Source organism: Herpailurus yagouaroundi, unplaced genomic scaffold (genome assembly GCF_014898765.1).
Source record: "Herpailurus yagouaroundi ecotype Mexico unplaced genomic scaffold, PumYag 190, whole genome shotgun sequence".
Lineage (NCBI taxonomy): Eukaryota > Metazoa > Chordata > Mammalia > Carnivora > Felidae > Herpailurus > Herpailurus yagouaroundi.
The window spans coordinates 36,646,174-36,672,969 of NW_024412421.1; the positions used below are offsets into that span (position 1 = coordinate 36,646,174).

The 26,796-nt window shown below is 55.9% G+C and overlaps 1 protein-coding gene across 6 annotated transcripts in view; it reads left to right on the forward strand.

Annotated features, from left to right (window-relative positions):
* Positions 1-26,796, forward strand: part of BANP (BTG3 associated nuclear protein) — a 110,959-nt gene that overhangs the window by 79,152 nt on the left and 5,011 nt on the right. For 4 of the 6 annotated variants that reach the window (XM_040443298.1, XM_040443295.1, XM_040443300.1 and 1 more), the window contains 3 exons: positions 3,057-3,187; positions 4,783-4,854; positions 6,253-6,291. In XM_040443298.1, coding sequence (XP_040299232.1) covers positions 3,057-3,187; positions 4,783-4,854; positions 6,253-6,291 — 242 coding nt within the window. The remainder of the gene's footprint in view (positions 1-3,056; positions 3,188-4,782; positions 4,855-6,252; positions 6,292-26,796) is intronic. The other 2 variants (XM_040443299.1, XM_040443301.1) reach the window with 1 other exon arrangement.

Below are 26,796 nucleotides of genomic sequence, written 5' to 3' on the forward strand. Positions count from 1 at the left end.
GGGGGGGGGGGTCTTAGCCTCCTGCTCAGGTGTGATTCCTGCTGTGTGGTGGTGGCGTTCTGACTTGTTTCATACTTACTTAGGATTTTTCATCTCCCTTCCAGTCAGTAGCATTCCTTTCAACTAAATGATAGTAGTTCTGTTTACCGAGACAGGAGTTTCTTCGATTGTTTCTTTGTTTACTAAGCCTGTCAGCATTTCTTCTAAGATGCTTTGGGTTTGAGTGACTCTCAGGTGCTGGTGGCTTCTCGTGGGCGGTGAGTGGCCGCCGTGCAAGCTTGTCTTTACTTCCCGAGGGCCCTGGGCGGGCTTGGCACGCGGGGCGTGAGCCCAGCGTCTCAGGACGCCCTGTCTGGAATAGACGGTGTCCGGGAAACCCCGGCCGCCCGCCGACACCGGTGGCTTTGGAAGAACAACAGTAGCCCCTCGCGTGGCCTCGGCGGCGGCTCCTCTGTCGGGAGCGCAGCGCACTGGCACGGGGAGGGGGCAGGGCTGCCCTCGTCTTGCCCTTCCCGGAAGCGGGTGTCATTCCCGCGTGAGAAGGCTGCTGCCAGCCCCGGGTGGTGCGCAGGGAGGAGGAGGAGGAGGAGGAGGAGGAGGAGGAGGAGGAGGAGGAGGAAGAAGAGGACGAGGAGGAGGACGGAGGTGGTGCTCTTAACAAGCCTCGGGAGGGAGACGAGCGCGCGGTTCCTTTCCCGAGGCCCGCGCGCCTGGGGTGGGTCGAGGAGGCGCTCGGAGCTGCTGTAGCCCGTCCCCGGCTCCTGCTCGCGCCCCGCAGCCGGCCCTTCCCGTGCGGCCCGCCGGCAGCCGGAGCTGCCTGCCGCGCGCCTGGAATCGAATTCTCGAGAGACCCAGAGCGTTTTTTTTTCTCTTACCACGCTTTTAAAAAAGTCCATTGCTTTGGAAGTTCCCGTTGATGTAATTGTTTGCCATTTTATTATACTGCATGCTTGACTGAATTAGAGAAAACCAAGTCGGTGATTAGCTAACGGGACTCTTGCAGGTTCTCCTTGCTCTGTTTGTACGCTCTCAGCTTCACAAAGCAGATCTGAGACTGAAGGCTCTTCTGGTGACAGAAATGATCCGGGAAAATGCAGTTAAGCCAGGATTCCTGGCTTAATTCGGAATTGGTAGTCATTCCAGCAGGGTTTGTCTTATTTATTTTGGAATGGCCAGATAAAAAAGGAGTTTCCAAATAAATAATATAAAGGAAATTCTGAGCCGAGGCTAGTTTATTTAAAGCTGAATTAGTACTGCCCGTTTGAACACAAACCATACAATCCCTAGTGTCATTGAATTCATAAAACACCAATTTATTAAAACATTTGTCTTGTACCGTCCCACCTGGCAGCACCGTGGAAACTTTTGTAAGTGCTGAAGTTAAAGGTGGCTGCATTTCACGGTTTAAACTGCAGCCCGGCGCACTCCCTGCCGGCCTCATCAGTGAGTTGAAGGCCTCAGGAGGGTGTCTGTGCGGCGCCCAATATTTTAGAGCTGCAGAGAACCATTTCGTAACAGTCCACTGCCTGCCCATCTGTGGGTGCAGCAGTCTCTCCTCCGGACAAAGAGGGGAGCGGGGGTGCGGGGGCTCTTGGAGCGGCCTGCCTTTCTGTTGCACACTTTTTCCTTTGTATAATTATAGGGAGCTGTTGATTAATTGGCAGATTCAAGAATTTGAGTCTTAGGTTTGAAAAGCATTTACTTGCTACCCATAGGTCCTGTCTTCTGCAGTTACTTTAGAACCTTGGGGTTCTAATTCCTCTTGGATCTCTGAACCCCTTGAGAACTGGCACGATCAGCTGATGTTTATTGACACCAGAGCGGGAATTATTTGAGCATCTATTTAGTTACGTAGTTACGACTAACCTGCAGAGTGGACTCTAAGTGTTTTGGTCACGTACCCTCTTTAAGAGGTTGGAAAGCGTGTATTCCTCACGTATTTTTAAGTCGACATTTTAAAACGTTGACACCTGAAGCTTTTCATTATACTTTGAAATCATTGAGAAGGATGTAATTTTTGGCATAACGCAAGTATTAACATTTTAACACCATTATGTTAGTTTTTAAAATGTAGGCAGCGAGGGGCGCCCGGGTGGCTCAGTTGGTTGAGTGTCCGACTTCGTTTCAGGTCATTATCTCATGGTTTAGTTCATGGGGTTGAGGCTTGCATGGGGCTCTGTGCTGACAGCTCAGAGCCTGGAGCCTGCTTCGGGTTCTGTGTCTCCCTCTCTCTCTGCCCCTCCCCCACTCATGCTCTCGTTCTCTCTCTCTCAAAAATAAACATTAAAAAAATATCAAAATGTTATGAGGTGGAATGTATATACTGTGTCAATTTAATGCCCATGGAATAGAAGAAAGATATACTCATTTTTCGTCTTATTTCTCCTTTGTGTTAACGGTCCACATCTCGCTGAGTCTCATCCTGTTGTGTTTACGTTTTCTTAATGTCCGTGCACCGTAATTCTCTGCGGAAAAATTGTATGCACAAAATCAAAACGTTTTTTCTGAGCCTTTAATTTTTTGAGCGTTTAAGAATATTCTATTAAGGTATCATTACAACTAAAATTAATACGCAACATGTCAACACAAAGGTCTCGTTTGGGATTAAACAAAGGAAGTGAAGGTTTATTGGAAATGCATCTTTAAACAAGAGGATGGAGAGTTTTTTCCATAGAGGGCTTAATTGTCCGTGAACAAATACCGATAACGTACTGGTGAGAAGCAGGGTGTAACCCCACCTTTGTGCTTCTGTTTCACTTCTGCTGACGAATCCTGAGCAACTCGTTTAAACAAGCAGATGAGACTCCTCTGTCAGAATAGCCCTTCCCCGGACTCCTGTCCCCCGGTCAGAAACCTCGATCCCCAGCACTGACAACTCATGACTCTACAGGATGCCATGGCCCCTTCACTGGGACCTGCCGACCGCTGTCCGGGAAGGAGGGGTTTCCTTTCCTCTTTGGGGGAAGGTGGTGCTGGGGAGGGAGGGAAGCCCAGAGGCGTGCCCATGGCTGGCCTGTCCCCCGCTGGTTGCTGAGGCCCTCTGTACTTCCCTGCAGAGACCGTGATGAGCACGCCGCCCCCCGCCAGCGAGATGCCGCAGCCTCCGCCACAGGCCCTGCACTACGCCCTGGCCAACGCCCAGCAGGTCCAGATCCACCAGATCGGAGAGGACGGACAGGTCCAAGTAGTATGTGCCCTTCTCGCTAGTCTGCCTCCACCGGGGCCAGGGCAGGCAGGGTGGGGGCGTGGCCGGTGGGGAGGGCGGGCCCCGGCTTCCCCTGCGTTTCCGGGTCGGGTCGTGCCATGGTAGCTTGGGGTGAGGTCAGAGCGCCAGTCTAAAGAAGTGGTTCGGGGTGTCAGCTCTGCATCTCCTAAATGAGGGTGGTTCCCGAGGGGGTGTGTCCTTGTCGGTGTCCCCTCGTGGCTCCCCTGCACGTGCTGCCCCCGTGGCCGCCGTCAGCTCTGGGGGGCAGGCCATTCGACCATCCCTGCCCTTACCTGTCATCCTGGGAGGCGCTCTCGATGCATCATAGATAGTCTTCTCAGTTCGGAAACAGGGGCACCCTTTTCCTGGGGGAAGAAAATTTCCTCCTGGGCTCAGTGGAAAGAGCTAGTGAGTGGCCTCGGGGATCGCATAGCACTTCCTCTGGATGCCTGGCTGTATCTTAGACTCGTGCGGGCAGTTGGCTTAGCAGTGAGCCACACCCCTGCCTCAGCCCTCCTTGTGTGGTCTGGCCCAGGTAGAAATTCCTCCAGACTCATGCTGGCCCCTACGGCTGGGGAGAGCAGGAGGGCAGGAGCGTCACCAGGCAGCGGGACGTTTTCATGCCCCCGGGGTCCCGTTGGCCGTCCAGTCACACCCAGCTGCGTGACCAGGCTTTCTCCTGGAAAGCTCAGGGTGGCCTCAGTGTGACGTCGCACTCAGCATGCTGCCTGGAAAAGGGCCGGCTTCCGGAAAGTGTTAATGAGCGTTTTTGCGGGGGGGGGGGGGGGGGGGGGGTCTTCATCTTGCAGATGAGATAGATAGCAGTCGTAGATGGTGAATAGAAATAGTGAATTCTTTGTTTAGGTGACAATCACAAAGGCAGTTAATTCTTACCTTTGTAGTAAGAAGGTTCTTGAAAGAACTCCAGAATAACTTCAGAACAGTTTACACGCAGTAAAATGAAAGCAAGAGAAAATCCTGCAGTGGTGTTGAGCCATGTTGGCATTTATGGGAATCGTTTATCTGCTTGTGTCTACAAACCTAAGTGGCTCAGTCAGTTAAGCGTCCGACTTTGGCTCCGATCCTGCGGTTTGTGGGTTTGAGGCCCACATCAGGCTCTACGCTGACAGCTCAGAGCCCGGAGCTGCTTTGGATTCTGTGTCTCCCCCTGTCTGTGCCCCTCCCCTGATTATGCTCTGTCTCTCTCAAAAACAAATAAACATTTAGAAAAAAAAAAGTTAGTCTAATTTTGTGGGAAACTTCTGTTTCCCTTCTTTTCCAAATGACCCTCACATTCTTAAATTTGCCTGTTGGGTAGCAGTTAAAGACTTGACAGATTTTTCCAGGCCCCATTGAGAGTTAGCCATAATATGTTCTGTACGTGTCACATTCTGACAGTTTAATTTTAGGAGGCTATTTAATAAGCTTATACTATGCGTATATATATTGTACTATTCAGGATTTAGTTGTCCTGGATTGCCAGCAGGTAACCGAAAACAAAAGTTCCAGAAAGCGCTTCTCGTTTCCTGTGGCTTTGATTTTCTTCTGATGCTCCTTGGTGTGTTCTCTTGTTGCGGATCCCACAGGGCCACCTCCATATCGCACAGGTGCCACAGGGCGAGCAGGTGCAGATCACGCAAGACAGCGAGGTGAGTGGCGGCCTTCAGAGCTGCCCAGGGCCCACCCAGGGCCCACGGGCTCTTTCCATGGCGGGAGATGGGTGGGGGGGGTCCCCGGATGACACGCACGTCCAGCCGTGGCCACCTGACTCCTGCTTCCTTAGGAGGCGATTGTGCTGGAGGGGAGGGACCGTGGGGAGAGGGTCTCGGGGTGTGTTAGGAGGGAGGTGCTTTCACCTGGAGGCCACGGGCCGCACACGTCCGAGCCTTGTGAGCGGGCCGTGTGCCAAGGGAAGAGGCGCAGAGGTTCTGAGGGGCAAATAGGGATATGCCGCCGAAGGGGTGCTTGCTTGGTCCCGTGAGAAGCGGGCCTCACGCAGGAGCACGGTCCGTTTGCTGACTGGTGGGCGGGCAGGTAAGCAAAGGAGGAAGCCCGTACTGGGTGGGAGAGCAAAGGAGAGCGGACGCGGGTTGCAGAAGGCCGCGGCCGGGGTGTTCTCTGGGGGGGTGGGGAAGCTCCGTGTCAGAGGTGCCGAGGCCCAGCCAGCGGCCCGAGACGTCTGGCAGGATCCTCCACTGCGCAGGGCGCTTAATTTGCTCGTAGCCTCCAGAAGGAAAATCTGTACAGATTTGTGTTTTAATAGTCTTGCTGTTAAAAAAAAAAAAATCATTAGACTGCTGCTTGGATTTCAGTTTTTTGATCAACTTTGCCCTTTTGGATTTCATAAACGCCTCCCTGTTGTTCATGCGATCCCGCATTTTCTGTTTCTGTTAGGAATTGAGTGCCAGGAATTAGAAGAAATTGGTGCTGCCACTAATGGTTACCTCATAATAAGTTAGAGTATGTGATTAGTTTTATCACAGTAAAGCCTTAGATTGTTCCTTTAACAATTAAATATTTTGTCACAATGAAGGTATCCGTGAGGACAGTGACAGAAGAGCCTACCAGACCTAAATCAATCATTTTTTCCCCAAAGACATGACAGTGCATTTCCATCTGGTGAGACGCCAGTGGGCCTGCGTCTGGTTGGTTGTGTTTTGCCCTGTGTCTTCCTGTGTCCCCGTCAGGGACGCTGGATGAGGAGAACGCGGGACCTCTCTGTGCTGCTGTTGGTTCTTGTCATCAGAGTTGTTTCAAAATGAAATGTTCGGGGAAAAAAATGACATTTTCATCTGGGGTCAGGATGGGGGGAGGTGAGCACAACGTCTTTCACAGTTTTTCTTCTTAAAAGAGGAAAAAGTGTAAACTCAGTTTTAAGATATTTTGTTGTGGAGTTTTTATCGCTACAAGGGGCTGAACTTTTGTAGAACTGCTGTTAGTGGTTTTGCTGGCTATTCACACGTGGCACGGGGCGCTCCTGCCCCTGTCTCCTCGTGTCTGGAAGTTGTTCCGGTCCTTGACTTCTCCTTTTTCCACCCATTCTGCAGGGCAATCTCCAGATCCACCACGTGGGACAGGACGGGCAGGTGAGTGTGCATCTGCTGTCACTTACCGCCCGCTTGCCGAGCGGGTCACCAGACCTCGCGTGCCGCGGGGCCGGCCCGGGAGTGAGAGGGTGGTGCAGCGTTAACTTTGGGGAAGTGCCGGCTTTACCCTTGCTGGCCGCAGACATCCTGAAGGACGTGGACCCGTGGCAGTGGGCCTCTGGGCTGCATTTGGTTCTTTGTGGGAGTTTATGTAGCTGTTTGTAGATGGAACCGCACCGGCTCTTTATCATTGTTAATTTCCACGAGTGTTGTGGATGCTGGGTTCGTGCAGTCGCTGTGTGTTAGAACGAGCTCGGTTTTGTTCTTGTGCGTTACTGCCAGACGCCGGTCACCACCTTCCCAAGTATCTCTGACGAAAGCGTAACTGCACAGTCACTGAGCACCTGATACAAACTGTCTTTACAAAGGAGAGTGCTCCTGCTGTGAGGGTTTGAGGGCGTGATTTGCTTTCTAGATCGAGTCTAAATTCCTGGTGGATTGGGGATGGATATTTTCACGTCCTTTTGAAGAATTTGTATTAAAGAGACCTTTATAACCTTTGAATAATTACGGGAGAGCGTCTGAAGAATCTTCCTTTCCTTTGAAACGTGACTTACGAGCCACAGACCTCGAGCTCGATTCGTGTCGAGATGGTACGTGCTGTTCTCGAAACCAGCCGTGTTCTCCCCTTCTGAAACACCTGTGTGCGTTCCCGTTGTCAGTGACGATGGCCCGGTGTCTGCCGTGCATGGGGCATGAGGACGTGTGTCCCTGGAATCAGAAGCGGGAGGACAGCGGCACCCCCCGGGTTTCATCTGAAACCCTCCGAACGCCTGGGGAGAAGTGCGCAGACCTTAAGTTCAGTCACTTGTTTAGATCGGAGTGCCTCGGTTTTCGGTTTCGTCTTGAAACCTGCGCGTGAGGTTTTCATCAGAGTCTTGAAGCGCCAAAAAGCCGAAGCATTGCAGGGTTACCGAACGGTCCCCAGTTGTTGCCTCTGAGCCCTGTCTCGGAGATCGGGTTGCTGGTCAGGCCCGTATAGGTCAGTTCTCAGCAGGTTTGTGCCGCATGTTTCTCTCGGTCGGGCACGAGATGTCCTGTCTGGGTGGGAGAGGACGGGTCGTCATGTGTAGTTTATCTCTGGTTTTGACAACTTCGTGGTTTGTGTTTATACTGGGAGTGAAATTTCATCCTAATGAAAATGTCGCTGAACTTTATAATTCGTGAGAAAGGAAAGTATGTTACATTTGATATCCTCCTCGTTCCGTCTCTGTTCCTGAGCAGGATTCCTCTCGGGAGTTTTGAGAAATAATCAGGCTTTTGTAGCACCTGAGTACCGTGCCGGTGTGCATGATTGTAGAGCGCACGTCCCCAACACCCCGTGAGGGCGGAGAGCCCAGCCTCTGTGGACGAGACGGCAGGTGCTGCTTTCAGCTCAGGAAGGGCTCCTGTGGTGGCCGTCAGAGGAGCCCCTCTCGGAAGAGTCCGCAGACCGGAGACTTGTGTGCACAGTTACCAAGGGCCGTCTCACCGGGGTCGGCCGTCGCGCCCGGGCCTGTCCTCCGCGAGCAGCCGTCCTTTCCCATGCGTTCGACCGTCGGGCGCCCTCCCTGCTTCTTAGCTCCCTGCTTCTTGGCCAGCGCCCTGCCAAGTCCCCCCAGCTGCCATCCTGATCGCCGTCTGTGTCACGCATAACGGTCTGTGAACCATCCGCTTCTGTTTGCCTGTGGAATCCCACACTGCCTTCCCACCTCGGCCTGATTCTCACTGTCCGTCGTGTTCGGGGGCCTCCGATGACACACACACCTCGGGGGCAGGCAGGGGCAACGCTGGTGGCGGCTGGAGGAGTTTCAGGGTCCGTCACCTTTGTTCTTTTCTGAGGGAGACTCTGCTCTGATTGAAGTAAGCAGCGTGTGTTCACGTGAGGGGTGAGGCGAGCCGTGTGTGTTCGTGTAAAGCTGCCTTTTCCTGGCAAATCCGCCAGCTGCTCCTTTCTTGTTCTCCGTTTGTGGAAGTTCCTTTTTGTTATTTTATCATTTGGCCGGTTCTTGTTCGTACTGAGTTACCCTGCTTGTGACCGCTTCGTTTTTTAACTTCCCCAAAAACTTGAACAGAGAATGATGTTTCACAAGACACAGAAGAAGCCTCCACTCACCTCGAGGTCGCTGACAGGGTGACCTAGAAGTGTGTCGCAGGTGGGAGCGTCCGTGGTTCACTCTCCCGCCCTCGCCTCCACGGCCCGTCGGCTCTGTCTCTTTGTGCACCGGCCTCCCCCGCCCGCAGGAGGACAGTGCCGGGGCGTGGTGGCTCCTTCCCCTCCAGACGTGGCCTCCCCAGTTTCCTCGCGATGGAGCCTTTTCCCGGCCCGGCGTGGGCGTTGGCGTTTGGTTTATCGAAGGTCGACCGGTTGCGGTTGTAGGCAGCAGAGGTGTTGAAAGGCCATCTCTGCTCTGCAAAGAGAAGAGCCTCCCTAAATTCCAGAAGCCCCCCGAAGAAAGTCACGTGTTCTTGTTGTTTTGGAGTTCACAGACCCACCGCCGGTCTCATTAGCTTCATGTTCAGTTCTTACTCGGTAGTTCTGTCTGTCACTGGGAGTCATTATGCAGCAACGCCCCAGATCCTTCCGGAGCAGCCGAGAGTCAGGGGCCAGCGCCCACGCCGCCCGGCCCTCTCGTTCCACTTGCTTCCCGACCGGAACCGCCGAGCCCCTCCCCATCCTGCTCCTGTGGGGCCGTGGTTGTCCTTGGTTTTGTGAATGGGATGGAGGGACACGTGTGCTGTGCTTTGCTGCCGCCGGTGGGCCCGTGAGGCCACGTCCAGAGCGAGGGCTGGCACCTTTGTCGTGGCCTGTCGGGCCGGTTGCCCTGCGTTCGCACGGCCCCGGGCTGTGGGTCTGCCCGTGCCGCCACAGACCGTGCCGTCTGTGCTCTTCGGGCTACACGGGGTGAGATCCCAGTCCTGTCCTGTGTGGGGCCCCCTGGGCTTCAGCCCTCATGTGGCTACGGGGTCACGTGAGAGTGCGCCTGGCGCTTTAGAGACACGGGCTTAGGGCGCTTGTGTTGTCCCCCAAGTGTGGGAGAGAAGGGTCAGAGGAAGGACAGCTGACTTGCAGCCCAGCGGAGAACCACAGGTGTAGTTGGAAGCCGCATTCCGGGGGACGGTCACGGCCGAGAGCAGGTTCCAGGCGGCCCCGGGCCAGGTGGCATGTTCACGTTTCCTATTCTCTTCCCAGCCGTTCCTGGCTATGTGCAATGACTGCTTCCTAATCCTTCCTGATCTATTTTGGGGGGAAGCTAGATGGCCAGGTTTGTTGAGGTTGAAATTAAAATGCAGTCATTAATTCTGGTCACGGGCTCTGGGCGAGGGCGCCTTCTGGGAGTGCAACGGAGGAGCCTCAGCGCTTGTGGCCCTGTTTCCAGTGTTCCCTGGTGTTCAGAGAGGCGCTTGGTTGGGCTGGTTCCTGCTGTGCCGATGTGTGTCGTCCCCAGTCTGAGCACGGGGCCCGTGGGGGTGCGGGTGACTTCTTGTACTGTTCCCGGCTCAGTGAGCACTTTGGGGCTAACCTCTCCTGCTGTGGGAACGGAGAGCCGTGAACTTGGAACGGTGAAGCGCCGGGAGTGCCCGCGTGGTACTTGGAACCGTGGGATTTGAGAGGGTGGGCCTCGTGTAGCAGACCAGATCGGGAGCAGAGAAATGTGGAATTCTCAGGAGGAGGCCGGAGCCAGTCCTGCCCCGTAGCGATTCACAGGATGCCAGCTGGATGTGTGGACGAAGCACGGATAAAAGTGTGAGGCACGTGAAGTGATCTCGTGCTTAAGGGATTTCAGTTTCCTGAGTTAGCGGTTGGTATGACGGGAGGAGTTTTAATTCCGTGTGGATTTTCAGAAGATTCTGAAAAGGGAAAACAGTTCTCAAGGATTAAGAGCCCTAGGGTTGCCGTCTGCGGTGGGGTGGAGGAGACGATTGGGATGCATTTTAAAAGAGAAACGATGGCCTTCCTCAGGTGCTGGGAGCTTTTTCACGGAGCGACGTGCGTATGCAGGCGGACCCGGGTTGCCTCAGGGAGGCGCTCTTGGTGCGGCGGTCGTGCCCACCCGCGCCGGGCCTCTGCTCCGGGTCCTTCCCGCTCGTCGGGCCCGTCCTTCCTCGCTCACTGCGGCGGGTGGACGGCCAAGGCACGTGGTGGAGCAGATGCCGGCCCGTGGGCCACGCGCCCGTGTCCACGGTGAGAATGTGGTTCTGTACCGCGGCTCTCGCCCTCTCCCTCGTGCGCACGCACGGTCGGAGCGGGCTCGCAGAATGATAGTGGCTTCACTGCATGCTGATTGCTTTCACGCTTTTTATTCTGTCCTGTTCTTTCTGTTTGTTTTTTTTTTTTTTTAATCTTTTTTGAAGATTGGTTGGGATGGTTTTGAAGATTGGTTGTGATTAACTCGACTTTGTGACTGCAGTTTGAACAGGACCAGAATCGATGACCACTGATGTCACTTTAAGAGCTAAGATGTTCTGAGTTCTAAATTCTAAGATCTAAACTTCTAAGATGTTGTCATTAAGTGATTTTTAAAACATTTACAATTACATAGCGTTTACGTCGTGAACATTAACGCATCTTTCTTTTCATGTTTTGATAAAAGATATTTAGATAAAGCAGTGCATAGAAAGCTTATGCTTTTTTTTTTTTTCAGAGTCTCAGTTAAGTTTAAGAAAAACGATTGTGAACACTTGAACTCCAAACTCTTTTTCAGCATACTTCTGAAGCCACCTCGTCTACTTCAGGAAAATTGGGATACTCTTGGTACTTGAGCGTTAAAATGAAATCTTCCCGAAGGAGTTGGGAGCTGCCTTTCGTCGTCCAGGAGCCTCCGCCTCCGGTGCCGTGTCACCTGGCTGCCCCTGTCGCTGGGTCTCTAGGCCTTTTGCTGCTCACGCGCGGGTGGTGTGTCCTCACCGCGACCGGGGGCTCCCGGGGAGGGGCGTGGAAGAGCTCCTCCTGCCGAGGAAGCAGGGCGGGGTCTGGGAGAGGGGCAGCCCTGTCCCGCAGGGGCAGTCGCAGCTGGTCTGTGCCGGAAGGCCCGGCTGGGAGCGGCTGTGGGGGTCAGGCCGGCCTCTGCCAGCGACAGGGGGCCTCTGTCCCGCAGCTCCTTCTGGACGTAACGTGCCTGAATCTCCTACTTGCTCTTGGTCGGAGAAAACTGGTGGTTGTGGGGCACCCCCCACCCCGGGTCGGCCCTGTGGTGCTGTCTAGGAGAAGAGGGCACTTCTGGCACAGAACAGCCTGTCGTTTTGTCAGTTTTGTCGCGTGTGTATGAGAGAGAGAGAGAGACAGAGAGAGACATTATTCGGACAGCTGTGTACTTAAGCATTAGTTAATTAGGAGGTACTCCGTTTCTTGTTAATATTAATGCCATGAATGAGCCTTTTAAAGAAAGAGTGGCTGAACCTGATCAGTGAAAAGCAACTTAACTTAGAAATTTAGCTGTTCAAAACGAATAAAAGTTGTTTGTTACGGAAATGCCGCGCGGGGTTTGGTCCTCTTAGGGAACCCTCGGCAAGAGGAAGGTGAGGTGGCGCGAGGCACTGTGTTTGTGTGACCGGAAATCCCAGGTGGGGACCACGGTGCTGCCGACACAGGAGCTGGGGAGGAAGTGGCTGAGAAAACCCCCAGGCCCGTCCTTAGCAGCAGAGTCCCTTGTAGAGTGAACCTCTTGGTCAAGGCAGCCTTTTTTACGAGCGTCAGCGAGCCTTGCTTCTGTCCCTGCCCCAGGAAGCTGAGCCCGGCAGGCGTTAACGAGACGGCCCTGGAGCACGTAGGCCGGTCACAGTGGCCGCGGCGTGGTGTCCGGCTCGGGCCGAACTCCCGCTTTGTCGGCCTTGCCCCTCCATGCATGGGAGGGGCTTGTAACGTTGTGTAGACGTTTTAACCTTGGCGAGACATTTAAAAAAATACTTTCAGATGAGTAACACAGGATTCGAGTTTGGTCCGGTTTTGTGCATTAGTTAAGAATGATGCGGTCGAAAATGTTTTAGGAGTCCCTCTTAAATTCTAAGAAGATTGCGCCTCGGTGTCTGTCCTTTCGCCGTAACTTGTCCCGGCACAGGCAGTAAATTCCAGACTTATATCGCATGGCTGTCTGCATTTCATCGTCCAGGAGCCTCATTACCTCCAGAGATGTGTCAGCCTGTTTTGTCCCGCTCCTCGTGATGCCGGCTCTTGTCTGGGGCAGGGCGAGGCCGTGCGGGCTCGGGACTCAGGAGGACGACGCTGATCTTGAGGAGAAGGGACGTTCCCTTTCCACACCGCTGCCCTTCCCGTGAGCAGACCTTCCGGGAAGCAGAGGGGCCTGTGGCCAAGAGTGTTGTTTGGCTTTCTGACTTTGAGGCAGACGTCCCAAGGTGCCTCGTAGATGTGGACTTGAAACTTTTCAGGTTTGAATGCGAGCCTCACAAGTGGGGCCTGCCATAAACAGTCCCCATGAAGTACAACAGGTCGGTGTTCAACCTTGGATTCCAGGGACCCTAAGCGCGATAGGGGAGCTCAAGAAGGTGCTTGATTACCTGTCGTCTGCTGGGAGAGCTTTCTCGAGTACGGGGCGGGGGGGGTGGGGGTGGGAAACAGGCCAAGTTCCTGTTGGAGGAGGGGTGGTGAGGACACCCAGAGCCTGCCTGGGGTTGCTCTGTCCGGCCGTGCCCTCACACCACCTCGCCTGCGGGACAGGCAGACCCGGCTCTGTGCGGGGACGTCGTCTGTGCATTGTAGAGTCTGGTAGAAGCTGTGGTGTGCGCCCTCTGTCCTGTCACCTGTCGTCAGAGCCCCACGATAAGCCCCCTGCGGCTGCGAGTCAGAGTTTGGCCCTAGCGAGACGCGCTCACGGTTCAGATCCCAGCTCTTGCTGAGCTTATCCTGGACGGAAGACTCCAGTGCGTGGTGCTTTCCGGTCTGAGATCCCAAGTGGGAACACTGAAGGCGCCTTCCAGCCCATCCCAGACTCCCACCTTCCCAGATAAAACACTCTCAGATCTGTGTTACGTCCACAGAGGACTTACGCTCGGTTCACAGCTTTCGGGCACCAGCGTCCTGAGTACGTGGTGCTTCGTGAACTTAACGCTGGTGTTTTGTGCCCTTCACATTAATAGACCGAAGCGTTGAGGGTGAATTCTGCTTTCTCTTTATATGGCTAGGACTATGTACAGGCTTTAAATAAGTGTAAAGATGCCGTCTGACTTTGACCCCAGTGAGTAGTGTCCCCAGATGCTAGCAGAAGGGAACCTGGGACTTGAGGGGGGCTGACGGGCGGTACCTGTGGCCGGGCCCAGATGTGATCGTGGCTCGCCCCCACCTCAGAAATCACACACGACACAAACGTTGGCTCTCAATTTGTTCCAACGGTTTTTAAATTTGAATGGTGAGTATTGGATAAAACCGTTGCCGAGTCTTTGTCGGGAATATTTGGATGCTCAGGGTCCAGGTAGCAACAGGTACGTGCTCTGGTTCTGATTGATTTATGTGATTGAAGCCTGGGCCAACTCACGGTAGTTTTCCAGCTCTTCCAATCAGTTGGAAGGACAACTAAAAAACTGTACCCAGTTTAAGAGATTGCAGTGCGGTTGTAGAATTAGACGTGGGAGTACAGACTCCGTGCAGAGAGGTTCAGTTTGAGTAGTGCAGGGAAGAAGCGGCCGAAGACAGGGCGTTTGTTCTGAAATGTTGTCACTGTTGGATTTGTTTCCGCAAAACGAGTTGTGATTTGAAAGTGTCAGGTATGAATGCCCGTGGCAAGCAGGACAGATGGTGGTGTTGTGGGAATACGAGCCCGCGTGGCGGACCCCCCTCTGCTGTGGGTGTTGGGCGCCGTCAGAGTGGGAGGCCGGCCGGCTTGGGTGCCATAGCAGAGGTGGGCGTGCTCTGAGGTCGCTCGCTCACTCGAGTCGTCAAGCTTCCCGCCATGTGACTTCATACCAAGACTGGACATCGCCTGTGACTCATTATGTTGCTAAACCGAAAATGCTTTATTTTCCCCTCTTAACTTCTCTGAAGTTAATTGTTTTCTTGGGAGGTTAGATTACATCAGGCATAGGAAATGTGTTGTTTCAATTAGAGCATATTGTAATTCTGCTTAAATTGAGAACATTCTTTAGGAGAGCAATGGGGTCCCTTGCCCGCCAAGCATTTTGGTTATGTTAACAAGGATGTAAATCTTGTCTCTTGGGTTTCCTCGGATGATTAAGGCAGAGTCAACTGGGATAAAGGCAGTTAAATATAGGCAGGGTGCTTTTCAGTTAGTATATGTACCGCTTTTGAGACATGTACTTGGTGACGATCGCTTGAGAATTTTAAGTTGCTAGTGGAACAGAGTCAGTGGTTCGTTCATCTCACTTGCTCATGGAAGTGCGGATGATGGTTGGACAGGAAGGTGCTTGTATTCCTTCAAATCGCAGACATTGACTGGCATTGGCACGGCAGTTACAGGAGAGTCTTGGTCTAAATCTGCCAGAATTAGAACCAGTCGGGAGTGAGTCGTGATTCAGTTGCCTGAAGGTACAAACAAGCAGAATCCATACGTCTGGGTGACTGCGTGCATGCGTGCATCTATTGTATTTTAAACTATTTGACGCTGGTTGCGGGTGCCGAAAACCTGAGAGTAGAAGTGTAGGCAGGAGGACTTCCCCGTGCGAGGAGTTGAACCGTCACTCTTGATTCAGTCACCTCTTGCTCTACAACAGACGGCCTCAGACCTCGGGGCTGCCGACCACGGCTGGTCATTACCTTCATGACTCTGGCTTCGCTGGGTTCTGCACCGGGTAGCATCCCTGGGGTCCTGGGGTCTGAGGAGGGCGCCCCGTTGAGGGTGTGCTCCTGGGGCCGGAGCTGGCCTGGCCCCTGGCTGGCGGCTCGGGCCCCATGGCATGCTGGCAGGGTTCCGAGAGGAGAAGTCATCGGCATTTGAGGACTGAGGCCATTGACCCTGCTCTCCTTGGCGGTCGGTGTGGAACATCTGTGCCGTGATCGTGGGCTGGGAAGGATAAGCTGTGAGGTTGCCTGCAAAGAGGATCACGGCGTCTCTCGGCATCCATTCTGTGCCCAGTGTGGCTGGCCTCCGAGCCCCTTAAAGGCGGGGCCCACGTTGTAACAGGGAGGGACCCTGCCCACGTGCACAGTAGGCCTGTGGGAAGTGTGGGCTGCGGGGGCAGCACTGAGTTATGAGCACCTGAATGTTTCTATGGAGACGTTTATGGGGTGAATCACGCAACACGCTGCCGCCCCCAGAAATGACCCTGCCTGTTTAGGTTGATGGGTTGGGGGTTAGTCTGTCAACACCAGTGTCATGACCTCGGGCAGACAGAAGCCCACTCGTGTGGCGTAAATCCACACTGAGAAAGTTTGTGTGATTTGTGAAGGTGTGCTTTGTTGGGGCAGCTTGGCTGATGATAAAAGTTGAGTGCATTTTTGTAATTATACGTTGTGAAACACTTATTCAGCTGTTGAGATAGTCTTAAATTTTTTTTTTCTGCGTTAAAAAAAATTTAGATTGGGGCGCCTGGGTGGCGCCGTCGGTTAAGCGTCCGACTTCAGCCAGGTCACGATCTCGCGGTCCGGGAGTTCGAGCCCCGCGTCAGGCTCTGGGCTGATGGCTCGAAGCCTGGAGCCTGTTTCCGATTCTGTGTCTCCCTCTCTCTCTGCCTCTCGCCCGTTCATGCTCTGTCTCTCTCTGTCCCAAAAATAAATAAACGTTGAAAAAAAAAAATTAAAAAAAAAAAAATTTAGATTAAAGAAATTTTTTGGGGGGGTTGCCTGGGTGGCTCAGTCGGTTGAGCGTCCGACTTTGGCTCGGGTCATGATCTCATAGTCCGTGAGTTCGAGCCCCACGTCGGGCTCTGTGCTGACAGCTCAGAGCCTGGAGCCTGCTTTGGACTCTGTGTCTCCTTCTCTCTGCCCCTCCCCCACTCATGCTCTGTCTCCCTCTGTCAAAAATAAACATAAAAAAATTTTTTTGAGAGAGACAGAGTGTGAGCAGAGAGAGGGGGAGACACAGAATCTGAAGCAGGATCCAGGCTCTGAGCTGTCAGCATAGAGCCCAACACGGGGCTCAAACCCACGAGCTGTGAGACTGACCTGAAGTCTGATGCTTAAGCAACAGCCACCCAGCAACCCTAAAAAATAATAGCTTTTAACTTTGTTTGTTTCTGAGACATTTTTTTTATTCTACTCATCTTGTTTCTTTGGGAGTTTAAGAAAACAAAGCAGCTGGGGAGCATGTGAAGGGTTCTTTAGGCCCGAGACTCCCGTTCCAGGAGCCGTTCTAGTGGGACGGCTGAGAGGAAGCCAGGTCACCACCGCAGCCCTAGGAACGGAATTTCTGAATTTCTGCTAGCAGCGAGTTGGGTGGAAGGTGAGACTCTGGAAGCAAGATGGCCGTTGATACCGCTGTCATTGGACAGAAGTTTCCCTTCTTCCTCATCAAAGAGGTTGGGAATGAAAGAGGGACACCCGTTAGGACATTCCATTCCCCTCTGACCAAACCTGGCACTTGCCTCGTGCAAACTCAGGTGCTCTGACAGGCCCCCTTGCGTGAAACCTGAGCCTGTGCCCCCAGCCTCCCTGTGGAAGGAGAGAGCTTAGTCAGTGGAGAACGTTCTCGGGAAGTCGGGGGGGAAGGCTGCCGTCGGCGTGCTGTCGGTCTTCACGGTCTGGAGACCTCGGGAGCACGTGGTCATCCTGTGGGACGCTGAGCAGGGAGGAAGCAGGGCCATCGAGGACCCACCCCCAGGCCATTGTGACAGCGAGAGGCATGCCATGTGCCGAGTCTTGATGGGTAAGAGTCAAGAGCCCGCCTGGAGTCACACTGAGCCCTTGACCCATCAAATGACGAGATTACTACAGAAGAGAAAGTTTTTTTGTTTTTTGTTTTTTGTTTTAAATAATTTTTATCTTTATTTTAGAGAGGGAGACAGAGCACAAGCAGGGGAGGAACAGAAAGAGAGGGAGACGCAGAATCAGAAGCAGGCTTCCGGCTCTGAGCCGTCAGCACAGAGCCCAATGCGGGGCTCGAACCTGCTGACCGCGAGATCCTGACCTGAGCCGAAGTCAGATGCCCAACTGACTGAGCCACCCGGGCTCCCCCAGAAGAGAAAGTTTTCAAGCACAGTAGAACCTCCCATTTGTTTTTAACCCACTTTGAGAGTGAACCGCTGAGTATTCAGTCCATTGTGTGTTCATGAGGAGTCTTTGATCTGGAAACCCTAGATCCATTCCGACCACGGTGCCTGGTTAACAAATTCACGCTGCTGCTTTAATGGTGAGCTGAATAACTTAACAGCATCCTACGTTGTCTCACTCACTCGCTCATCTTGGGTACCTGAGGGACAGTGAGAACGCAGGTCCTTTTCTCCCGCATCAGGAGCCCGTGATGCGCAGTTGCCCCGCTGGCAGAGGGGCCGGGCACACGGGACCATGCGGGCCGTGTCTGCAGATGCAGGAGGCTTCGCTCTGGACTCCGTGAGGATTAGGTTTAGAAATTTGCGACGGTCCATAGCCGGGCCGGTGCGAATGCCAGTGTTAACACTTTGCATAGTTCAAGGGCAGAGGTCAGCTTCTGACCCGGTAACATCACAGAGTCAGCGTGGTTTCCACCCTGTTCTGAGCAGCCAGAAAGGTTCCTGGTGTCCTCTCACACAGGTGAAAAGGGGAACACCTGGAAACACTTCGTGAAACACCACCGTGTCTCTTTTCTGTCCTCTGAGGATCGTCTGTAGTTTGAAGATGAAAGGGGCAACGCGCCGCGGGGTTCGGGTGGGAGAGCGAGTGTCACATCCGAGACCGTCGGGCTTGCGCGAGCAAGAGGGAGGCAGGGAGATGAGCCTACTGAACTGACGGCTGCTCCGTGCACAGCGTACATCAAGGAGGTGGAAAACCGATCGAGGAATTATTTTCTCGTGCGAACAAATACGGTCCCTTACTGTCAAAATCCAGGCCATTATTTCGTGTTGGCTCCCAAAGTAAAACAAAAAGCTTGGACAGCGACCCAGACTGAGTTTTAATTCTGATTTTTCCTCTGTGCCTCTGAGCATGTGCAGTTGCTCTCACCGGCGGTTCTCCCTCCCCGTTTCTGCGTCACGAGACGTACACGGCACTCGGCGTCAGGGACGGTCCTGCGCCCACCGTCGAAAGTTGGCCTGAGCCCTGAGTTGGGTGCTCTAGCTGGAGAAGAGTGAAGATGCGTGTGTGCGGCTGAGTTTGCAGCGGAAGCCTGTGGAAAGGTAGCGGTCAGGGCGCGGACCCATGCCCCCCGTGATGGCTGCCGCTGCCTGTCCGCGGATGCAGCCGCTCCCTGGGAGTGGCGCCGGTAGAGTGACACGCGGACCGCCTGGGCCACACGGCCAGACGCGGGCCGCCAGCTGCTGGACACCGGGTGCGCCCGTGGTGTGCAGGGGTCTCGACGAGGTTCTGAGAGGGGCCGGTTAGTGGGCGGTTCGCTGAAGTAGGAGGGGATACCTTGGCTCCTTAAAAATAGGCCTTCGTTGGGGCGCCCGGGGGGCTCAGTCGGTGGAGCGTCCGACTTCAGCTCGGGTCACGATCTCCCGGTGCGTGAGTCTGAGCCCCGCGTCGGGCTCTGTGCCGACGGCTCGGGGCCTGGAAGCCGCTTCTGTTTCTGTGTCTGCCTCTCCAGTGTCCTGGGGGAGGGCTCGGGCCCAGGGGGGAGCAGGGTCCAGTGTTCGCCCTGTGCTGGTTCCGGGCGGAGCATGCCCTCAGCACATGGGGGGAGGTGCCTCTTCTGCAGGTTAACAGGGTAATGAGAGCTGGTCCAGAACGGGCCAGTTCCTAGTGGAAAGTTGGAACGTGACTGTTTAAGAGACCGTCGCTTGTTTTGTCTTGATTTTGCCGGGTTTCTCACGATTGCCAGTAAGCAACGTGAGCAGCTTCAGAGTCCCGCCGGCGTCCAGCTGGTCTTGTCAGCAGCCCGGCCCTGCCGTCGTCTTGCCCGTGTGCCTCGGCCAGTGGCATCTCCCGTGCACCGGCCGTGTCTGTGGCCCACCCGGACCCCCGTGCCTGTCTGCACGCTCGGGGGCACCCGGCCCTGCCAGTGGGGAGAAGCCTGTGGGTTGGCCCTGTGGGAGGGCCGGGGAGAAGGCTGCCCCCCCGAGCCACCCGGAGGCCCTGCGTGTGAGCGCCCGGCAAGGGTGGGGGACAAGAGAAGAGCCATCGGCACGTTCTCTGGAAGGAAGGGGCCTGAGCTCCGTCAACCGGAGGCTTGACCGGGCGGCCCTAGGCATGGGGTTACTGTGATCCAGCCGAGGGTCTGAAGGTCGGGAGTCTGTTTCCAAGCTACCAGCCCACAATCAGCGCCCCCCACTGCGTGGTTTAGACAGCAGTGTGCTCTCTCACAATCGGGCGGCCTGAGGTCTACTATTCATCGGGACTGCGTTCCTTCTGGAAGCTCAGGGGGGCATCTTGCCTGCCGCTCCTGGGGGTTCCAGGCATCCCTGGGCTGCGGCCACATCCCTCCACCGCCTCCTCTGTGGTCACGTGGCACCCTTCTTCCCACGTGGTCCAAATGTCTCTCTTCTTAGGAGGATGGGGACTTTTGGATTGGGGCCCGCCCGACTCCCATGTGACTTCTGCTTATAGCTTAATCTCATCCTCCCGGATCCTGGGTCCATGTTTTATTTACTCGCTTTTTAAAGTTTATTTATTTTGAGAGAGAGCGTGCACAGGGGAGGGGCAGAGAGAGGGGAGGAGAGCATCCCAAGCAGGCTCCACGCTATCAGCACGCCATCAGGGCCACGTGTGGGGCTCGATCCCACGAACCTGAGATCGTGACCCAAGCTGAAGTCAGACACCTAACCGACCGAGCCGCCCAGGCGCCTCCACGTTTACAGGTCCCCCTTACAGGTACTGGAGCTCAGGATGTGGACGTTCCTTTTGGGGGACACAGATGGACCCGCCGCGTCCCTTCTCAGACCCACGTGCCCTCGAGGTGTGTAGCGACTGGAGGTCCGGGCCGCGGAGCAAGCCGCTGTGAGGTGCCGGTGTGCGGTGACGTGCTCGTGCGGCGGGGCCTTGGGGAGCGGCCTGAGCCTGCCCGCCGTGTGCGCGTGGCCGTCCTCTGGGGAACACGCGGGGACGTGTGGCGGGGGCCGTTTTGCATGTGCCTCCCGGTGCCGGAAGTCAGGGTGTGCTTTGGGACTGGGCTGTGGGGTCGGGGCCGCCGCCTCTGGGCCTGGTCCCGGACGGGGGTGAGGTGTCCGTCCCTAGACGTTCTCTGCTTGGTGTGCGGTAACCCTGGCTCAGCAGAGAGAGCCGTTTCTGAACCTTGCTTTGTGCAGAATGAAGACGCCGTGCCGATTGGGGCCATGGCACCCGGTGTGAGGCACGTGTAGGCGCGCGTTAGCGGGCAGCTCGTGTGTGTGTCTCCTCCGTGACAGACTTCACGTCTCCCTGCGGATGCACGTGCGCCTGTGACAGGCACCCGTCCGGGTCTCCGTCTTTCCCTCCAGAGCCTGCGGGCCACACCCTCCCTGTGCCATCTCTGGCTTCCCCGGAGCTGGCAGGTGTTAGTCGGCCTTTGCAGCTCCCCTGAGACACAGATGCTCACAGACGCTTCCCACAGAATTGAGCCCAGTAGGAAGGTGGCATCGCTCCTTCTAGTTCTTTCTTTGGCCACACGGTGAGCACAGCGAGAACTTTGCTTGTTCCATGCAGTGAGTTTCTAAATCAGCGAAGTGACTAGAGCCACGGGAGCGGGAGCGGGAGCAGAAGCAGCGTGCGTGGCCGTGGCTGCCGCTTCAGCTCGTCACGGTTGCAGAGTGTGCAGGTTGGCAGGCCGGGTGCCCCCAGGCTCCCCTCCCTTTCCCGAGTGGGTGTGACCGTCGCTGCGCCGGGTTGACGAGTCACGAGATACACGGAGCTGTCTTCTGTGTCGCCTGCTCCCCGTCCACCCCGTGTGCCCCTTTTAGAAGCCAGGGGCCTGGGACCCACGGGGAAAACTGGAGGTCTTTGGACTTGGCTTTGAATCATTACCCTCCCCAGCCCCCACCCCACCCCAGTCTACTAGGAGGTTGTGAGACACGTGGTTAAGATTTGTTCCCAGGAATGCTGTCCTATCTGGAGTGACGGGGGACGTGTACCAAGTGTCTCCAGACGTCCGTCTCTGCTTTACTGTGTTTCTTCGGGTTTTGCTTTGCTTTCTCCCCAGAATGCGTTGGAGGTTTGGGCTCCGATGCTGGAACAAGCCGCAGAGCAGGCGGCACAGACTCTTTATTGCTGCCTGCCGCCTAGCGTCCTTACGTGAGCGGGGTCCGGACGCCCGCCCCTGGGGCCCTCCGACCCGCAGGCCTCCGAGGAGTTTTCTCTGCAGGTCTGAGGAGTGACCCCGGAGGAGCGGTGTTCTGCGTCTGCCCGTGACTCCCTTCTGTTGGTGCTCATTTCTCACCGTCTTCTCACGGCGACTCGGTTCACGAAAGCACTCAAAACGGAGCCTGGGAAACAGGAGTGTTCCCGTCAGGGGTTTCAAGGCTTAAGGATGATCATTTGTTTCTGGCGTTTGCTGTGCAAATGTACGAGAAAGATGTGGGGCTGGTGGACCTCCTGGCCAGTGGTGCTTGGGGACATCCTTGGGACAGGCTGACGGACCTGGTTCTCAGCTCCTTGTTTTCCTGTCACCGGGAAGCTACTTCTTGCCTTCACATTTAGATTTGAAAAGATTGCTCTCCTTGAGTCCGTTTCCTTAACAAGTCGGATGCCAAGATGAATGACAAAAACAAGTAAGCGACCTTGTGTTCCAAGACACCTTTGGATTTCCTGGCCTCATCTTTGTTCCTGGCCACCCACACTTAATTAGTCAGAAGTGGATCTTAGGTTTTGTTTTGTTTCATCTGAGCACATTCCGGCTTGGATTTGGAATTTTGTATCTAAACATTACTGAAAAGTCCTTGGACTTCTTGAGTTTATTTTAGGTTTGTAGCTGTTTTGTATTATTTCATCTGGGCATTAAACAGTCTCACAGTTGGCACCATATAGAGGGAAACCGGATGGGTGCCCTCCAAAATCCAGTGCTCTTGGATCCAGGAGTCCCTCTGTAGGCTGCTTCAGATGCATCCCCTATGCCATTAATGGTCCCTCGTCTGCCAGTGACGGGCCTGACTCACTACTGTGCGGGGAAGCCCTGTCCGTGAGGCTGGGAAGGCGGCAGGTGCGTGCGTTCTCCGCGGGGTGGCCGCGGGGTGCTCCCAGGTCAGCCGCAGGAAGCCGGGATGGATGCTTTTGGCTGCTGGCCTGGGAGCTCGCTGCATTCCTGTTAGATTTTTCTACATTCCCGACCCTGTTGGAAAAGGCCACAAACACCAAGGTGGGAAGGAGCCGGGAGCTCACCATCGGAGACGTCCCACTGATTCTAGGGCAGGAGGGAGGCGGCGGTGCTGGGCTCTCGCCCCCCAACAGGGCAAGGATGGGCTGCGCACTTCCGGTGGGTTCGTGGTGGGGCGCCACCGTGATCCGTGCGACAGTGGCACGTGACCTCATTTTTGCTGCTCTGTATTTTCGATTTGACGTAACTAGGCTTTATTCGTCACCAGTTTGAAAGCAGGTCCAAGTGTACACATCGTGTCTCCGCCTGCTGTGTGTTTCAGGCGGCTGCTGGAGCTTTGAGCTGCTCTCAAACCATGGCAGGCAAATGAGATTCTTGTGTGATTGATTTCTGTAGTGTTTTTACTTTCACCCGCTTCACGTGAAGTGTGTTATCCTAGTAAATCACAGCTGCGGCGGGGGCACGTGACAGAGCAGACCATCCCCTGCCCCCTGGCCTCCTTGTGAGTGGCTCCGGCTGAGAGCCTCCCCGAGGCCCTGTGGGGCGCCACCTGCCGGGCCCTCTCCTCTTAACCGCTGTCTCTGTGCCTCTCTGTATGCCCTGGTCACCGACACCTTTCTCTGCCCTGACTGTGGCCTAGAAAGGAGGGGTCCTGTCCCAAGCCCTGCTCGGTTAGTGCGGCTCATTCTTTGATTGTTACACGGCACTAGGTGAAGGGTAGACTGATACACTTGTCGGTCGGTGGGTTTCCCTCCTCGCGCCACAGGGGTGCCGGCCAGTCAGTGGTCGTGACGTGCCCTCTGTGCACAAGCTCACGGAGGTTCTTTCGAACCTGCTCTTAATAAATGTGTTCCGGTGGCTGGGAAACCAGTGATCTGTGACTTGGCCGTCCTTCCGTCCGACCTTCTAGACCTTCTCCTCTTTCGTCCTCCCTTCAGGGCGAGAGCAGACTCTGCCGCGTAGGTCCAGGGCGTGGATGCTGTTTTGTGGCCCCGGGTGAGGCGAGGCCCCCACGTCTGTCTGCCGGACTGCGGTGTGACAAGGAAGCCCTGAGAGGCCCCGCTGGCTGGGCTTGGGAGGGAGCTCCCCACGGGCAGAGCAGTGTCTTGCCCTCTCCTTCCTCCCTGTGTGTTTTCTCCCTCAACCTCCCCTTAAGAGAGCTTTTCCAAATTTTGAGGACTACCTGAAAAACGTCGCAGATCGCTTCTGTGTGGCGATGTCTCTGCCCGTGGCAGAGCCCCGGCCGGGGTGCCCATGTGTGTGGAGGTCAGCCCGTGGTGGGGGACGTGCCCTTCGAGGACCTGAGTGTAGCTGCAAGGGAAGCCGGTGAGCAAGGCCAGGCTGGGGCGGTGGCCTGGGTCCCGGGTCCCGGGTCCCGGGTCCCGGGGGCGCATTCCCCACCCGGGGCTGCTGGAGGTCGGCGTGCGTGAAGCCAGCCTGGAAGACACTCTGTGATCCGGGTCTCGGTGGAGCCTCCCCGCACAGCTTCCTCCACAGCCAGCCCGGCTCCTGACGCAGCCCCCCAGCAGCCTTTCCGTCCCCTGTGGTCCCCAGAGAAGTTGTCCCCCTGTGGGGCTCTTGCCGCCTCCCTTTCTCCTGGGGCAGCGCGGCGCCCCCTTCCGGCCACGTCCCCAGCCCTTGGCTTTGAGGTCCCCGTGGTGAGCAAGGGCAGGTCGCTAAGTGCCCAGAAGGCCTTTCCCGCCAGTCCTGTGCGCGTTGACTTGGATTCATTCCCGACTCAGCCGTCAAGAGCCACCAGTGCGGGCACGTTGAGGATGTGTGGTGTTTGGAATGAAGTTTCCGGTGGAAACGTTTTTCTGTCTTTACTTTCACTCACCAGCCAGGCTGGGGATGTGCCTCCTTCGATACCATAAGGAAGCACGTTCGATGCTGCGGTTTCTGACGTTCCAGTTCTTGCGATTTACTCAATCGTGTGGCTCGTGTGAAAAGTCACCTCGTTGGCAGTGCTGACAGGGAGCAGTTCGCCCTCAGGAAACCGTAACCTGCCCTCCATCGTAGGGGTGGTGGCTCACGGCCAGGGCCAGAGTCCGACGGAGCCTCGCCTGGAAACGGCCCCACGACTGCGCGGCTTTCATGAAAACATAGTTGACGATCTGACCCTAAACCGGCATATTCCGGGATCTTTTGTATCGCGCAGTGGTGACTGCGTTACCTCATGCTTTAGCTCCCGGGTTTCAAAACGTTGTGTGGTTTTTAAGTTCAGTCCAGGGTGCAGCAAAACCATGCTAAGTGGGGCTGGCTTCGCTGCACGGGTCCCCCGCTCCGGCCCCTCCTCCCGCCTTCTCCCCCCCACCGAAGGGCACCGAGGACACCGTAAGTGTCTGTGCAGCTTTGAGAACTTACCACCAAGTGCTTTTCGTCTTTTCCCCGTTCTGGCCTAGCCGTCGTGAGGCCAAGTTGCCGCCCCTGTGCGAGCCCTCCCCTGAGCCACACACCTGTTCGCGTGACTCCGCCAGTTAGAGGAGAGGGAGTGGGGGCCACCCCTGCCACGTGAGGGGTGGAGGTACGGAGCTCAGCAGGACTGGGTCCTCTCTCTGACCGTGAGCAATCTGGTGGAGAGTAAGTCCCGGGAAGAGAAGACATGAATGCCATGGCATCTTTGGTTTTCTCTGGTTTTTTCAAACCCTTCTTTCAAACACTCGTTGGTACAAATGGCTCATGATTACGGTGGAAGAGGCGCCGTCGTCGTTGTTGGGTCAGCCCTTGGAAGTGGGAGGCCAGCTCCTTGGAAGGAGACGGCCGAGGAGAGGCCGGCGTGTCGTGCGAGTGTGGCTGCGGTGACCGGTGAGCACACGCTTGCAGGCTCACGCCGGAGGCTCGTTCTCTCACGGTCTGGAGGTCACAAGCCCAGTGTGGGCTCACGGGGCTGTGGTCAGACTGTCACAGGGCTGGCTCCTCCCAGAGGCCCCAGGGGCGAATCGTTTCCTGTCTGCCCCAGCCTCCAGGCCTGCCGCACCCTTGGCGGGTGCCCCGTCCTCATCCCCCATCCTCCAAGCCAGCGGTTGGCCCCTCTCTGCCCCTCCGCAGCTGGGAAACGTGGTGTGTGATGTGGGGCCCACCTGTTGCCGCAGGACACTCCCTGTCTCCGTGTCCTCGCCTTTGTCCTGCCGGCAGGTGCCTCTGCCACATCTAGGACGTGGTTAGGGTTAGGGTTAGGATCTGGGGGGTTCATCTTCCTGGCACAGCTGGCTGGTATTAGAACACGACACTGCCTGCAAGTGGTTTCTGAAGACACACGAGGAGGGGTAGTTGAGAGCCGTCTGCCGTCTTCTTTTCTGAGAGTTGAACTCATCTGTGTTTTTCCAGCGGCGGACGCATCGTTACAGAAATAGAACTTTTGCTCGTCAAAAACTACAGTGCCGTTTAAAAACCACGGACTGTGTTTTTATCCAGACTGCTGGAGATCTGTATCCGAGCTCGCCTCTCCCGGGCTGAGCAGCCCCTTCCTCTCTCTCAGTGCCCTCACCCTCTTCCTCAGCTCTGACCACTGGTGCGGGAGGCAGTCGGGCCGGTCGGGAGGCACGGTCATTCCTGCCCTGCTGTGGACCGCCGGCAAGCATCCGTGATCCCGTGGACGCATCGTTTGAAGGGGGGTGGGATACGACCCCGGGTATAAACACTCACGGTTCACGGCAGCTCCCTCGTGAATGCAAAGCCACGGATGCCCTCACCCCTACCTCCCCGTCCCCGCTGCCTGCGGGGCAGCGAGGCGGTGGCCCACCTGCCCAACTGTTGGGGGGGGGGTGGGAATTGGGCCTGCGGGTGGGGTCGCTCACAAGTGGTGGGGTCACCCAGAGCCCGTCCCCCGGGGCCTCATCTGCCCCCTCCTGTCGGCACGGCCCACAGTGGGTGTCCCGGGGACTCGGGGTCTCCCGTCCCCCGGGGGGTTCCCCTCCATCAGCGTCTCGGACCTCCCTCCTGATGGCAGCCCCTCACCCTGAGCCCCTCTCCGCACCGCCCGCAGCCGTGAGGTCCCTGACTCAGGCACGTCTCCGCTTTGCTTCATAACTGCGGGCGTCCACTGCTCGGTTTCTTTGTGTGCCTGGCTCTTGAGCACTCTGGGGGCTTCCGGCGGATGCGGGTCGAGGACGTGCCACCGTTTTCTGTCCCCTCCAGGCTCCTTCAGGTTCTGCCCCCAAGAACCTCAAAGAGCAGAGGTTTCTGGGAGGTGTCCGGGGCTCCT